The sequence below is a fragment of the Myotis daubentonii genome, chromosome 12 (genome assembly GCF_963259705.1).
Source record: "Myotis daubentonii chromosome 12, mMyoDau2.1, whole genome shotgun sequence".
Taxonomy (NCBI): domain Eukaryota; kingdom Metazoa; phylum Chordata; class Mammalia; order Chiroptera; family Vespertilionidae; genus Myotis; species Myotis daubentonii.
In genome coordinates this window covers 45,153,404-45,170,419 of record NC_081851.1, presented here as the reverse complement: position 1 = coordinate 45,170,419, position 17,016 = coordinate 45,153,404, and the positions used below count along the sequence as shown (strand labels likewise).

Here is a 17,016-nt window from a genome sequence, read left to right as displayed (position 1 = left end):
CAATGCCCTTCAGGAACAGGGATATTCTCTTGTACATCCTATTAGAAGAGTGGGATATTCTCCGCCTGTTGCTAGCACAGATATTGAGGGACGGGGAAATATTATTGTTCAGAAGTAAGCAGTCAAGATTCTGCCATGTTGGGCATAGAACTGCCACCCACACAAACACATATGTGATTCCACCATGTGGGACTTGGAGTCTGAACATGAGGCATATTAATTTAAGGGAGTTTTGTGAACAAGAGCCCACTTTTGGGTAGTAAAAAGAATTCTACACTGGGATATAGTAACTTATCAGAGACATTTGGGAAGTGATTATGGTCTCCAACATGATTTCTTCCAGACTTGAAGCAAATAAAGGAAATATGCTTATTGATCTATCTTTTACTTTTCCACATTTTATTCCTTTTTGTTGTTTTATACAGCTCTTTGCCTTGTCAAAAAGTTACATTATTTCATGTCTTATTATTAAACATATTTTTATTGATTTCACAGAAAGGGAGAGGGAGAGAGAGATAGAAACATCAATGATGAAAAAGAATTATCAATTGGCTGCCTCCTGCACGCCCCCTACTGGGTTGAGCCCACAACCCAGACATGTGCCCTGACCGGGAATCCAAAGGTCATTGAACCTGACCTCCTGGTTCATAGGTCGATGCTCAACCACTGAGCAACACCAGCTGGGCACATTATTTAGTTTTAAACCGTGCTCTGCAGTGATGTTTGGTACCAGCTGGAGTCCAAAAGGCATTGCATTTTTATTGTCTTTTACTCATAAACACTTATCTGAGTGTATATATAATTTTTGTAGTACTAATGGAGTTCCTTTTTAGTTTCATATTTCACTAGTTAAAAATGTTTCAAAAATAAGTTACTGTAATGAAGTCAATAATAGAGGTCTGGGTAGCATATAACCCTTGAAACTAGACTGTTGTGTAGAGGCTCACTCTCCCATAATTTAAAAGTGGGTGCACAACTGCTCACATGGAGCCTACATTATCTGGCCTTCTCGTCTATGGTTAAATTGTAGCCAATGGGATATAGTGGAAATGATACATGTGATTTCTGGATCATGCCTTAAAAGTCCTGGGGCTTGCATTTCTTGCCCTGTCTCCCATTTCTTCTGTGCGGGGTGGAAGTATGAGTGTTTGCAGTCATTTCAAGATGCTGCAATGGAAGTTGTGTGTCAAGATGGCAAAGCAGCTATGTCAGCCCTGAATTACCACCTCTACTGTAATTTGACAGAGAAATAAACTTACATCGTGTTTAAGCTCCTGTATTTTGGGTATCTTTGTTAAAGCAACTTAGTCTGTACTAAACCTAGCAGAGGGATAGATGAACTTGTGAACACAAAAGAGTTAGACTTGCCTAGGAAGGGAAAGTGGATGGAAGAGTTAGGTTCAATTGCCCATTCTGCATAAAAGGCCTCAGGAAGGAACATCTGCACAATACCAAAGCAAGATTCTTCTTTGGGCAAAGGTCATTGAACCTGAGTTGGCTATTTGACCTTGGACAAGTCACTTAAACTTTATCTGACCTTAACATAAAAAGATTGAAGCCCTTGCAACTGTGGCTCATTTGGTTGAATGTTATCCCTTGCACCCAAAGGCTGCTGGTTCGATTCCCAGGCAGGGCACATGCTCAGATTGTGGGCTCAATCCCCCCCTGAATGACCAGTAGCGGTCATTCAGGAGGCAGCCAATTGATGTATTGCTCTCACATTGATGTTTCTCTCTCCCTCTTCCTTTCTCTCAAAATCAATTAAAAAGTCTTTAAAAAAAAAGATTGAAGAAGTTGATTTTTCAAGGATCCTTTCTAGCCCTGTCATTCTATAAATGAATATCGTTCTAGAAGAGACTGGAGAGAGATGAGGATAAACCTCAAACATTAAGTACCTGAGTTGATCCCCCAGAGATGCATAGTAATACTGGTATGTGGATCAACAGCTGGAGCAGATATTACGGGTGGGGTCCAGTAGTAGAGACTATTCTCTAATGTGTCTACTTGCAAACTGGTTAATTCTGGACTGATTTCCTTTCTTTTTCTTGAACCTTGCTAAAAGCAAGGAGTGGCAGCCAACACACGTGACACTTGGGAAGAGTCAGCAGCCTTCCAGCCTGCACTGTGTTTCTACCTGCCAGTGCCATATAGATCAAGTTTCTGTAGCAAATAGGTTTTTTAAAAAATGCAGTAGCTAAAGCAAGATGAACACTTTCCTCTCATGTAATAGTCCAGAGGTAGACAGGCAGTCTAGGGCCTCTTAGGCAACTTTGCTTCACAAGGTAATTCATGGCCGAGGTCCCTTCCTTACTGCTCTGCAATCCCTTAGGGGTCCTTCTTGTTCTCATAGTTTAAACGGGCTCCCCATGGTCACAACTGGGTTGCAGCCCACGTGAGAGGGCGAAGAGGAAGTACAGAACAAGCAGTCTCTCTTACGAATGTACCTGGCTGGTATCCGTGGTACAAAACTTACCTAACTTTAATTAACGTGTTTGTGGAACAAAAATAGTAAAAGATTTGCAGAGTTACAGGTGATACAATTGGGAAAAACTGTGCAGTTGGCCAGGTCATCATCAGGTCTCATGGCAGTAATCATTCACTTGAGTAGGGCTTTTCGTTCTCTGTCCTTTCTGGCTGTGACATTTAGTTTTTGGTTCTCAGAACAGACAGATTCCAAGTGGAAATTTAAAAGGTGGTGTGTAGTATTTACCCTACGAGATTGGGCTTTGTACGCCTTACGAGGTTCCCAGTGGCAACATTCACAATAGCATACACATGCTGAACCTATTGTGAATAAAAATTTAATTTGTGCTCTAACCGGTTTGGCTCAGTAGATGGAGCATCGGCCTGCGGACTGAAGGGTCCCAGGTTTGATTCTGGTCAAGGGCATGTACCATGGTTGCGGGCACATCCCCAGTAGGGAGTGTGCAGGAGGCAGCTGATCGATGTTTCTCGCTCATCGATGTTTCTAACTCTCTATTCCTCTCCCTTCCTCTCTGTAAAAAATCAATAAAATACATTTAAAAAATTGAATTTGTAACCCAGAGCTATTTACATTTTTCCCCACAAAAAATGCCTCCTGATAAAGACAATGCTTAACCCAAGACACTCTTCGTGTCCCTCGGATCATACAATGTTGCCTCTACTAACCCAAGCAGCGCTACCGAAGGGACCTGCACCGAAAACCGTTTCGTCCACCCTTTGTTCGAGTTCATTTCTCTCTCCCATGTTCCCCCTTTCTTCTGGACTCGGAGTTGGTCACCTAGGATCGGCTTGGAGGACCTGGTTGCTAAGAGACAAGACGCTGGGAGGGTGGGGACGCTGCACTGCGACAGGCCCGGGAGTGAACGCTGAGGGGGGGGCAGGGGAAGACCGGGCCAGGCGCCGCGGCCCCTGCTGCAGCCGCCCGTTCGGCTCCCTCCCGCCCGACAGGAGCTCGTCGCTCATTGGCTCCGCCGCTGCGGCGCTGGCCCGCGATTGGCCGGGCGGCGTTGGGCGGTGCTCCCCCGCCCCCGGGCGCTGGTCCCGGCCGCTCCCACGCGGGCGGGGCGGCGTGTGAGGGCTCCGGTGAGGGCTGCGGCCAGGGCTGCCGGCGGGGTCGCGGGAGCTTATGGCCGGAGCGCGGGCAGAGCCGGCCGCCGCAGGGGACGGAGGTGCAGCGAGGGCCTCCCGGCCCTGTGGAGGTGAGCCAGGCGCCGAGGGGCTCGGGGGCCGGCCGGGGCGGGGAGTGCGGCGAGGGGCGGGGCCGCCAGCGCGTTCCCACCGCGGCCTCCATCCCCGGCGGGACAGCCGGGGTCCCGCTCCCCCAAACGCCCGCGAACGCCCCCAGCGCCGCCTGCAGCCCCGCCCACAGCCCCGCAGCCCCGCAGCCCCAGAGCCCCTCCACCCGCCCCGCCCCGCCCGCGCACCAGCCCCGGAGCCAGATCTGCCCGGCCCGCCCGCCCGCCCAGCCCCCGCCTCGCCCCTCTGCCCGCGCCTTTGTGTGCCCTCCCCTCCCGCCCCCCGTCCCCCGCCGGGAGCCTCTCCCATCCGCCCCCCGCCCCCCGGGTTTAGGCGTAACCGGAGCCGGAGGCGCCGCGAGGGACCCCCTGGCCGGAGGCTTGCTGGGCTCTGCCCTGTCCATCCGGGTGTCCGATGGGCTTGGACTGTCCCCTCCCTGTCCTGAGCCCGCCGGCTCCGTCCTCGTCTGCGGGATGGACGCGCCGCGGGATGGACGCGCCTGGGCTCCCCGCGTGCGGATGACTCAGGGTTACTCCCACCCGGTCACCCGAGGCCCGCCCCCGCCCCGCCCCTCGCTGCCCGTCCTACCGCTGCTCAGGGACAGTGGTCACTCTCTGTAGGAGCCTTGTCCGTTTCAAAAGGAAAAAGCATCAGATGCCAGTCGTGGACCCCTGTTGGCCTTAATTAGATTGTTCTTTGTAGATACATTTCGGTAAACCGAGCTTGTGCGAAGGGGGAGACGACGTGAAGTGCACGCTTAAAGCACGTTGTGTATTAAACAAGTAGAATTTTTGTTTCCAGTAAGTCACACGTTTCTACTTAAACATTAACTTTTAAAATATACTTTGTCATGAATGGGAGTAGAGTTAGTCAAGGTATAATTTGAGCTTCGAACTTTTTGTCACGGTTTTTGATAAGTCTGTACTCCCCTTTGCCCCCCAGAATGGGATGCACTGTGACAGCTCCTATGTTATCCATCAAGTATTAAGTATCCTTTCATACTTACATTCGGACTCTAAGGCAGCGGTTCTCAACCTGGGGGTCATGACCGCTTAGGGCGTCGAACGACCCTTTCACAGGGGTCACCTAAGACCATCGGAAAACACATATATAATTACATATTGTTTTTGTGATTAATCACTATACTTTAATTATGTTCAATTTATAACAATGAAATTGGGGGTCACCACAACATGAGGAACTGTATTAAAGGGTCGGGGCATTAGGAAGGTTGAGAACCACTGCTAAGGGTTGCTTTCTTGAACATTCATTTAACTGGAATTTGTACAGGGTGCTCTTCCCTTGTTTGGTGTGATTCAGTTGTGTAAAGAAAATGTCAACAGAAAACAAAAAAATTTTCATCTTGGAGAAACCAAGATGGCGGCATAGGTAAACACCGGAAATTGCTGCCTCCACAACCACTTCAAAAATGCAACTAAAAGACAAAACGGACATCATCCAGAACCACAGGAAGGCTGGCTGAGTGGAAATTCTACAACTAGAAGGAAAGAGAAAAGCACACTGAGACTCAGGAGGTGCAGAAGTAAAGTGCAGAGGTATGAAGGCACACATGGAAAGGGCCAGCAACTGAGGACACGGTTGTCTTTTTCAATCGGGAGGGAGTCTCAAGCTCCCGACGGCCCTGACTCCAGTTGTGGGCGAGTCTCTGGGGACCCAGACTCATACGGGGACAAACTGAACTGTCTGGCATCGATTGGAACTCGAGGGCAGCTTGCTCTCAGAGGTGCTTGCAGCGATTACTGGGACACTGAGACGAGGGGCCTCTTAGGGTAGGACTGAGGAGCAGCCATAGCTGCTTGCTCTGCCCTGTTGATCCCCTGAGACCCGCCCCACCCAAGCTGTGCACAGAGGCTTTTGCATATGAAAGGCCTGGCCCTTTGCAATCTGAAAATTACCTAACAAACTGCAGCTGGGTCAGAGAGACCCAGAACTTCCAAAAGAAGGCCCAAGGCCTCACAGCAGCTTGCATTGCTTCAGCTGGGCCTCATCTGGGCACCTCCAAACCTCAAACAAAGAAGAGAATCTGCAGATCTCTCCGTAGCTCCTGCTGGGTAGCCTCAGGCAGAGGCTAAGTTAGCACCTCCTTAGAGAAACAAGAGCCAGTGTACCCAGTGGTCAGAGTGGGACCATCCAGATTACAACTCCTCAGATCCATAAGGGACACACACAGAGAGCAGACTCAGTGAGCACCAAAGCCCCACTGAAGCGAGTCTTGCCCATAAGGGTGTCTCCAGCAAAGAAGTTCTCCCACCGTAGACACAGCTGATTCTCACAGCCAATTGGCCTGGAGGTCAATTCCTCCCAGTGATACCTACAACAATCAAGGCTTAACTACAACAAGACTGTGCACAAAGCCCACAAGGGGGTGCACCAAGAGTGTCCACCTCAGGTAATTGGGGAGGCTGAGCTACTGGGCCCTATAGGACACCTAGCACACAAAGCCACTCTATCAACACAGGGAAGCATAAAAAATGTGGAGACAAAGAAACAGGTCACAAATGACAGAAATGGAGGAAAGCAAACTACTGGGTATAGAGTTCAAAACCACGGTTATAAGGTTTTTCAAGAATTTTCTAGAAACTGCCGATAAATTTAGTGAGACCCTCAAGAAATCTAGTGAGACCCTTGAGGTTATGAAAAAGGACCAACTAGAAATTAAGCATACACTGGCTGAAATAAAGAATATTATACAGAGTTCCAACAGCAGACGAGGATCACAAGAATCAAGTCAAAGATTTGAAAACGAAGAAGCAAAAAACACCCAACCGGAAAAACAAAAAGAAAAAAGAATCCAAAAATATGAAGATAGTGTAAGGAGCCTCTGGGACAACTTCAAGCATACCAACATCCGAATTAGGGGGGTGCCAGAAGAAGAGAGAGAGCAAGATATTGAAAACCTATTTGAAGAAATAATGACAGAAAACTTCCCCCACCTGGTGAAAGAAATAGACTTACAAGTCCAGGAAGCACAGAGAACCCCAAACAAAAGGAATCCAAAGAGGACCACACCAAGACACATCATAATTAAAATGCCAAGAGCAAAAGACAAAGAGAGAATCTTAAAAGCAGCAAGAGAAAAACTCAGTTACCTACAAGGGAGTACCCATATGACTGTCAGCTGATTTCTCAACAGAAACTATGCAGGCCAGAAGGGAGTGGCAAGAAATATTCAAAGTGATGAATACCAAGAACCTACAACCAAGATTACTTTATCCAGCAAAGCTATCATTCAGAATTGAAGGTCAGATAAAGAGCTTCACAGATAAGAAAAAGCTAAAGGAGTTCATCACCACCAAACCAGTATTATATGAAATGCTGAAAGGTATCCTTTAAGAAGAGGAGGAAGAAGAAAAAGGTAAAGATACAAATTATGAACAACAAATACACATCTATCAACAAGTGAATCTAAAAATCAAGTGAATAAAAAATCTGAAGAACAGAATAAACTGGTGAATATAATAGAATCAGGGGCATAGAAAGGGAGTGGATTGACTATTCTCGGGGGGGTGAGGGGGAGGGGGGTGGAGGTTGCAGGAAGAGACTGGACAAAAATCGTACACCTATGGATGAGGACAGTGGGGGGGTAAGGGCAGAGGATGGGGTGGGAACCGAGTGGGACCCTCTGGGGGGAAAAAGAACAACTGTAATAATCTGAACAATCAAGATTTAATTTAAAAAAAAGAAGATTAAGACTACCCACTTTGAAAAATTGTATCAGCTTCAGGTTAAAAAAGTTTTTTTTCATCTCTAAATGATTTAAATTATTCTTTTTTTTTAACAAATAAGTTTATTTTTTACATATATATATATTATTGATTTTTTTACAGAGAGAAAGGTAGAGGGAGAGGAATAGAGAGTTAGAAACATCGATCAGCTGCCTCCTGCACACTCCCTAATGGGGATGTGCCAGCAACCAAGGTACATGCTCTTGACTGGAATCGAACCTGGGACCTTTCAGTCCGCAGGTCGACACTCTATCCACTGAGCCAAACCAGTTAGGGCTAAATTATTCTTACACATGTATATTGTGAGTACCATATTTGAAATATACATACACGTTTTTAAATATTTAGTCCGGACTGTATTTTTGATTAGCTAGTAGGTGCCTACACATTGTAGGACACAATAAGTATTTTAGGAATTTTAAATAAATGTTTTTGAAGTGGAAAAAAAAGTACCCCTGTTCCTTGCCCTGAACTCTGTTTTAGACTGAGACCCAAATAAATTATACAAAACTACCCCATGCCCTAACATACATCTCAAATTGTGTGGTGTGAAAAAGTGATGATGTGCCAGGCACACAGGTGGAGGACAATGAAGTTCTGGAAAATCTATTTTTATTTGGGCTCAAGGCAGTGATTTACAGTTATTAAAATAATTCTTAGAAATTTTTAATGCCAATAATGGCCAAAATAGGAGGAAGAAAAATAATAATAGTGGTGACAAGTTATTTACTGAGCACGTTTTGTATGCCAGATAGTGTGCTGGATGCTTTATCTATTACTATTTAATCCTCACAGTAACACCAAAGGTAGGTACTATTTTCTTATAGCTGAGACTATTGAAAGTGGTAAAAACTGGATTAGAATCTAGATCTGATTTTTTTACTCATTTTGTCAAAAGGATACTTCATTGAAAAGTTACTGTCTCTTATCTGCCACATTTATCTATATGAATTTGTTTAATCTGAGGATCTCTAGAATGGTAATGTTACTACTACAAACATTACATAGTCCTTACTGTGTACCAGGTAGCACTGTCCATATGTCCTCAAAAGTATGTGGGCTAGCCACTATTTTTTTGTTTTACAGATGAGGAAATTGAGACACAGAGATAAGTAACCTGAACCTTAAGTGTTTCTTTTTAATGCTCAGGCAGATACATGTAGGATAACTTTATGTCTGCCACCTGATGTCTTATATCAGTGTTTTATGGAAACAGTTACATAGTCCTAATCATAGTTAACCCTTACTGAGAGCTTCTACATTCCAACTCCCCATCTGAACATTAAAACATCTCACATAATCCTCAGCACAATGCTAGGAGGTAGATAACTCTCATTCGTGAGGCACTTTCATTGTTTTCAAAGTGCTCTCACAAAATAATCCCTTTGATTCTCTCTATGATGTCAGTCAGAAGAATTATCATCTTTTTTAAAATATATTTTATTGATTTTTTACAGAGAGGAAGGGAGAGGCGTAGAGAGTTAGAAACATTGATGAGAGAAACATCGATCAGCTGCCTGCTGCACACCTCCTACTGGGGATGTGCCCGCAACCAAGGTACATGCCCTTGACTGGAATCCAACCTGGGGCCCTTCAGTTCGCAGGCCAACACTCTATCCACTGAGCCAAACCAGTTAGGGCGATACTATCATCATTTAGTCTAACTACTGAAGTTCAGATCACTTGCCTTGACTAGCATGTGTGGAGTTAATACTCAAAGCAGAGCTATGGACTCCTGGGTGCACTGCTTTTGGCACTGTACCTGTCTGTCAGTGGATTCTTGTTTTCATACTTCATGCCCTACAATAGATGTAGTTTTCCATAGTAACAGCTTCTCTTTGCTGATTACATTCCCAACCCAGAATTCACCATCAATTGAATCACAGATATGACTAGCCATAAACCTTTGTCTTATTTTCATATGTAAGTTTATGTTCTAACTTCAGATAGAATGCCTGGCCCATAGCAAGGGCTCAGCATGTGTTTGAATAAGATAAGAGACATCTCACATACATTGATACCAAAAAAAAAAGTTTTTTAAAATTATTTTTTAAATCTTGGCCTTATTGAAGTATAATTGCCAGAAATACTTAAACTTCTCTAAGTTTAAATGTTGTGGCTTCATTTTTGTTCTGATACCACAGCCTTCCCCCTCCCTTACCTCACAAGCAGAAGCTTTCAGAATTATTTCTTTGAATTATAACTGACTTCAAAATTAGACTGTCTTTCTCTCCCCTAAGTCATCATTCCCAGCCTGCTGTCTCCCTGTAATATACCTCTTGTATATAATGGAAACAACATGGATGTGAGCGTCAGTTTTACCTTGCCCCGCCTCTTATTACTTCTGTGGCCTTGTACTTCTCTGAACCTATTTCTTCATCTTGTAAAAGTGGGGAGAGCACCTTTCTTATAGGGGTGTGGTGAAATTTCATTGAAATAACAGTTCTACCATCCTAGGAAGTACTCAGTAAATAATAGCTGTTATGTGTCCCTCCTCTGCCCCTCTGGCTCCCCTCTGCTTTGGCTCTCAGAAAATTATATTAAAAAGATCCGTTTGTCTGCTAATACTTCGTGCTAAACCATAAACTCCTTGAGGACCCGGACCATGCCATATTTATTTTTGCATCCCTGGTGCTTGGCACATAGTTGGGACCCACTGAATGAATATTTATTGCACTACATGCATTCGGAAAGCCATCTGGAGCCTTTTTTCTTGGTGATCCTATTGCCTGAAGATTTTGGACACCCTTGGCCACTGCACATGTTATTCAAGGGCTCCTAGAGTGAAATAGGGGATGTGGCTTGTGGAGAGTCAGGTGAAGAAGCATGGGAAGCCTCCATTCTGCTCAGGAAGTGCCTGTGTGTGGAGGTGTCTTGCCTTGTATATATGAGCGTCAGGGTGTGTATTTAAGGATTAAAACTTATCGGGCCAATTGTTCCATTGCTTCTGAAGACAAGGAAGAAGAGAAGAACTTTCCCCAAAAAAGTTGTTTCGAACATATAAAAATAACACTAATTATAGTTGATGATTAATAGTTTCACATTACACTTTTAACCATTTATCTATCTGTCCATCCTTCTATCCATCCATTTACCAAGTCATAATGTCAAAATACTATTATATTTGAAGAGTTTGAGCTATATCCTTTGTGTTTATTTTATGTCAGCTTTACTTTATATAGTAGCAGATAATTTTTAGGAATTAATTATAACTGATTTAAAATGTTCTGAAAACATTTGTATATCAGATGCAAATAAATCTGCTTTGATCTGTCTCTAGTTCCAAAAGATGAGTCGTGGATATTCAGAAAACAACAATTTCCTGAACAATAACAGCCAAATGGTGTTGGACATGCTTCTTTATCCATTAATCGGAATCCATCAGACGATTAACTGGGAAACTGTGGCAAGGCTTGTTCCTGGATTAACGCCCAAAGAGGTAAATAACAGTCCCACAGATATCTTCTGAAAAAAAAATTAGAAAAAGTGATCAATTTCAAGGAACAACTAAAAAAAATAATTATAGAACAGTATCTTCAAATAACAGACAAGAATATATTTTCTTATTTTTTAATTTTAAAACTCCCACCCCAGTCAGTGTGGCTGAATGGTTGAGCATTGATCCATGAACCAAGAGGTCACTGGTTCGATTCCAGGTCAGGGCACGGGCCCAGGTTGTGGGCTCCACCCCCCCGTAGGGGTGTGTAGGAGGCAGCCGATCAATGTTTCTCTCTCATCAATGTTTCCATCTCTCTATCCCTCTCCCTTCCTCTCTCTCTAAAAATAAATAAAAGCATAATTAAAAACAAACAAAAACTCCCAGACCTGCATTTTCTTCCTTTGATATTATCACAGTGTGCAAAAAGGTTTGAGGAACTGAAGAGCAGTGGAAGCTCACCTGTTGACAACCGGTATAGTCCCCTAATGGCTGGAGAGAGTCCTGTTGAAACTTTAGCCACGTATATCAAATCCTCACTTCTTGACACACAGGGAGAATTTCAGGAGGCTTCTGTTGATCAGGATGCAGTTTCCAAAACAGGTAAGGTTTTAAAACAAAATGCAGTGTTCGTCCTTACGATAATTCTGCAAATTATTATGTATTCCAATCATCTTTTCTTTATTTATGTAAAGGCTAATATAAACATTAATAGAAAAATCTACGCATTTTTGTGTCTTCCTAAATTTTTGAAATTTTTCTTTTCTATATTTGAAAAAATTTTAAATGTTAATATACTGGTCAAATATTATTAACAAAAAAATTTATTTACTATACCAAAATTTACTATTCCAAGTTATGTCATAAATATTAAAGGGATTTGACTTAAGGTTTTTTCCCCTCCCTCAGAGAATTTTGCTTGTCTCTTGTGTTATCTTTTTTACAGCTGTCTATCCTTTATTGCAGTCAATGATAGTTTCAAATGACACCGTGGCAGGATAGAAGAGATGTTTTTCCGCAATTGCTTGGAAATAATAACTGGTTTTAGAAATCCTCAGAGTGTAGTGAATTATTTTAATCTCAGCAACAGCAGTCAGAGTATTGATGTGAAATTTACTTCAGGAAGGGAAATTTATATTATTGACTTTTGAGCATTTGACCCTATTTGTACACGCCATATCAGTATTTTTTAAATCTTCATTGTAACATTAGCAATTTGTTATCCCTTTTTTGGACTGTTTCTTGCGTAAACCTTTGGAATACTAAGGGAAGTGCCACCTTTAACTAGCTTTGGAAGCCATGCATTTACAGTATAACCATTCAATAAGTAAAAATTCATTCTGAGCTAGAAATGCTAACTTCCCCCCTTTGTTTTTGTATGTGTTTGGTTCTGTATTTAAGCTTCCACAAGGAATTGTTCTTCAGAAAGTGAAAATTGTACTACTCGTAATGGTGGAGAAGAGACTGAAGAATCTGAAGGGTAGGAGGCTGGTTCCTTGCTAGATAAGTTTAATATGAGTATCAACTTTAAATTATAAAATACATGACTGGTGATTATATACATCAGGTACCATAATGTAGGAATACCACAATTGCTGAAACAGTTGAAATTAGTTCATATGTTGAACTATATATAATTGCTTGATAGCTAAACATATGCTTATTTGTGTTGTTTATAAATTGGACTAGTTTTTCATTTTAAAATTTTATTTTCATTTTGTAAATATTAGAAATAACATCTATTAACCTAAAACTTTGAAAAGTAAATTTTAAATCTAAAGGAAAAGTCAATTATTAGTTCTCCAGTTTTATTAAAGAAACTGGGTATGTATTTTAGAATGACGTATTTGAATATAATTATTCATTATAGAAACATTTAAAAATTAGAATATATCTTTCAATATATTACAAGTTATTTTTAAATCTCCCTATTTTTTTCTTTTATTGATTGTAGAGAGAGGAAGGAAGAGAGAGAGAGAGAGAGAGAGAGAGAGAGAGAGAGAGAGAGAGAGAGAAAGATCAATGTGGAAGAGAAACATTGATTGGTTGCCCAAGCGGACCGGGGATCAAACCTGCAACCTGGGTATGTGCCCTAACCTGGAATCAAACCTACCACCTTTTGGTGTATGCAATGCTCCAACCAACTGAACCACACCAGCCAGGGCTGTATTGCAAGTCTTGATACTTTTGTATTGTTTTGTATACTTTACATACAGTCAACTGCACATATTTTAAGTATTCACTTCGATCAGTTTTAACAAATGGGCTCACCATGTAACCATGACCCAAATGAAGATATAGAATATTTTCATTGTCTCTAAAAGTTCTTTTGTGTATTTTCAGTTTAGATCTTTTTATAACAGTTTTATTACTATATAAATCACATACTATAACATTTACCCTTTTGAAAACGTCTTGGAGATGGATGGTAGTGATAATTGCAACAATGTGAATGTGCTTAATGCCACTGAACTGTACTCTTAAAAAGGCAAATTTTATGTTATGTATATTTTACCACAATAAAATAAAATCACCCTTTAAAAGTGATTTTTAGTTTATTTACATATAATTTTTACGTAGATTTTTAAAAATATATATTTTATTGATTTTTTACAGAGAGGAAGGGAGAGGGATAGAGAACTAGAAACATTAATCAGCTACCTCCTGCACACCCCCTACTGGGGATGTGCCCGCAACCAAGGTACATGCCCTTGACTGGAATCGAACCTGGGACCCTTCAGTCTGCAGGCCGACGCTCTATCCACTGAGCCAGACCAGCCAGGGCTACGTAGATTTTTTTAACTGCTAAGCTTGTATCACAAAAATTTTATCAGATAATTTTTTTACATGGAATTATCTAGTATTTCAGATAGTGGTCCAAAAAGCCACAGAAACTTTATGTTTCATTATACCAGCCATTACCTGTTTATATTTTGACCATAATTTATTTGGAAGAACAATTTTCAGAGAGTTATTTAAATTCTTTTGACTTGGACAATAGTGTTGATTAATAACCCTTTTTCTGGTAGCCCAATTTTATTTCAAATGCAATTATTTACTTACTTATTTTTATTTTTCAATTACAGTTGACATTCAGTAACATTTTATATTTGTTTGAGATGTAGAGCATAGTGGTAATTTTTTATATTTAGAAATAAAGTTCCACTAAACACACATCCAGTTCATCTTGTAGGACAGTATATCCCTTCTTATTTAATCTCTTCCTTTTGTAATGACATGAAGGCAATTGTGGATCATACTAATGTTTCTTTTTGAGGTGATATACTTTTCAAGGGATACTAAATTCAAGGAGTACATAATTTTCAAAGCAGTCATTCTGATGTATCATCTAAACTTATTCTCAAATTATTAAAAAATATGTAAATAAGCACATTGTAGTATTAAGAATTATTTTAACTATATTTACTAGTTTATATTTATTGAATGCCTGACAAACTTTCTTTTTTTTAAAAAAAGTTTTTATTGTTATTGTTTTTAAATATATTTTTATTTTTATATTTTTTATTGATTTTTTACAGAGAGGAAGGGAGAGAGAGAGTTAGAAACATCGATGAGAGAGAAACATCGATCAGCTGCCTCCTGCACATCTCCTACTGGGGATATGCCCGTAACCCAGGTACATGCCCTTGACCGGAATCGAACCTGGGACCTTTCAGTCCGCAGGCCGACGCTCTATCCACTGAGCCAAACCAGTTTTGGCTAAATATATTTTTATTGATTTCAGAGAGAAAGAGAGAGAGAGAGAGAAACATCAATGGTGAAAATCATCGATTGGATGCCTCCTACACAACACACCCCCTGCTGGGGATCCAGCCCACAACCCGGCTTGTGCCCTGACTGGGAATAAAATCATGACCTCCTTGTTCAGGAGTTAAACCTCAACCACAGAGCCTCCCAACCAGGCCTGACAAACTTTCTTGCTGTTAAAAATAACTAAGTTACTCTACTAATGTTTTTATTTTTTAGTGAATAGTTTTAACTGTTTTTTTTCTACTTATTATTAGTAAGGAAATTTTAATATTCAGCTTTATCTACTTCCAAGACCCATAGCCATGTAAAAGTACTGTTTTATGTTCATCACAAGAATTAGAATGTATTACTTAATTTTTCTTCATGAATTGGTACTGTTTTTTAAATTTTCATAATTTACTTATACCTTGAAAATAATGAATTTAAAACCTGTAAATTATGAGTCCCATAGTAAAAAATATTTTTATTTGTCTAATTAAGTGAGTAGTTTAATTAAAATTTTCATAATCTCAGATATGGATAAGATTAGCAAGACACTTAAATCCTATAAAACTGATTTGTGGTCAAATCTTAAAAAACATCTCGTTCGCATACTTCCAATAAATGTTAATATTCTTGACTCCTCTTTTGAAATTCTAATAATTTTATTTCTATGTAACATTTTTTATGAAGGCCAAATATGGTGATCCATGTATGTGATGAAGCAAAAAATTTGAAAGAAGATTTTATTTGCCCACGAGACCTTTTGATATCAGAAATGAAGTACTTTGCTGAATATTTATCTATGGATGCCCAGCGCTGGGAAGAGGTGGACATTTCAGTTCACTGTGACGTTCAAATTTTCAACTGGTTGATAAAATATGTTAAAAGGAACACTAAGGAGAATAAAGGTTGTGAGATGCCCACTTTAGGTAAAAGACAATCTATTACTTACTTTGTAGTTAAGTTTGTGTGTCACCTGGTAGTTGCTTCAGGCCAAACATGAAATGTGGATAATTGCTTGAACATTAGCGTTTATACACAAATTAGTAATTGCCCTTTAGAAAACATACCTCATATTTTTTAGTAAATTATAATGAACTAGAAGCCCAGTGCACGAAATTTGTGCACTCGGGAAGGGGGGCGGTCCCTCATCCTGGCCTGCACCCTCTTGCAGTCCAGGAGCCTGGGGGGGATGTCCGACTGATGGTTTAGTGCTGCCACGGAGGCGGGAGAGGCTCCCACCACTTCCACTACGCTCACCAGCTATGAGCCTGGCTTCTGGCTGAGCTGCACTCCCCCTGTGGAAGTGCACTGACAACCAGGGGGCAGCTCCGGCATTGAACGTCTGCCCCCTGGTGGTCAGTACACGTCATAGCAACCGGTCGTTCTGCTGTTTGGTTGATTTGCATATTAGCCTTTTATTATAGAGGATGTATGGCGAATGGACAGGTCTCTACATCAGCAGTTCCCATTGTATGGTACATGGACCACTGGAGTCCTAGAGGATTCTTTTAGAGGATCCAGGAGGTCAAGACAATTTGCATAATTAAACCAAGGTGTTATTTGTCTTTATGTGTTGACATTTGTCCAGGTGGTACAGATGTAAAACTGTTGCATCTTTAGCATATATCAAGGCCAGTGCACCAAACTGTACTAGTGGTCTCTGTATTCTTCAGCACTATGAACTCAAAGTTAAAAGGAAAAAAAAAAAATCCAGGTTCACTTAAGAATGTCCTTGATGAAGTGGTAAAAATTACTAATTTTGTTAAGTTTTGAGCCTTGAGTATACATCTTTTTAATATTCTGTGTGAGTATACAGAATATACATCTTGAGTATACATCTTTTTAATATTCTGCCACACACCAAAGTATGATGGTTGTCTTGAGGAAAAGCACTTGTGCAGTTGTTTGAGTTGCAATCTAACCTCGTTGCTTTTTTTAAAAATTGAAAACTGTGTTTACTTGAGAGAATGACTGACAGACAAATTATGGTTACTCAGACCTAGGCATTTGGCAGATATTGTCTTGAAAATTAATTAAGCCCTAGCTGGTTTTGCTCAGTGGATAGAGCATCGGCCTGCAGACTAAAGGGTCCCGGATTCAATTCCGGCCAAGGGCATGTACCTCGGTTGCAGGCTCCTTTCCGGGCCAGGCCCTGGTCAGGGCTCGTACAGGAGGCAACCAATCGATGTGTTTCTCACATCCATGTTTCTCTCTGTCTTTCCCTCCCTTTTTCACTCTCCCTAAAAAATCAATGGAAAAATATCCTTGGGTAAGGATTAACAACAACAACAAAAATAACACCAAAAAAAGAAAAGAGAATGAATTAAATGAGCTGGTCAATTAAAAAGAAACAACTGC

The 17,016-nt window shown here is 41.2% G+C and overlaps 1 protein-coding gene across 2 annotated transcripts in view; it reads left to right on the top strand.

Annotated features, from left to right (window-relative positions):
• The first annotated feature begins 3,530 nt into the window (after nucleotides 1-3,530).
• The window catches only part of SANBR (SANT and BTB domain regulator of CSR), a 56,405-nt gene continuing 42,919 nt past the window's right edge, over nucleotides 3,531-17,016 (top strand). Inside the window, exons 1-5 of one of the 2 annotated variants that reach the window (XM_059659717.1) lie at nucleotides 3,531-3,683; nucleotides 10,747-10,905; nucleotides 11,322-11,505; nucleotides 12,304-12,382; nucleotides 15,346-15,584. In XM_059659717.1, the coding sequence (XP_059515700.1) occupies nucleotides 10,756-10,905; nucleotides 11,322-11,505; nucleotides 12,304-12,382; nucleotides 15,346-15,584 (652 nt within the window). In that variant the 5' untranslated portion in view covers nucleotides 3,531-3,683; nucleotides 10,747-10,755. Of the gene's footprint in view, nucleotides 3,684-10,746; nucleotides 10,906-11,321; nucleotides 11,506-12,303; nucleotides 12,383-15,345; nucleotides 15,585-17,016 lie in introns of those variants that run through there. The other variant, XM_059659719.1, reaches the window with a different exon arrangement.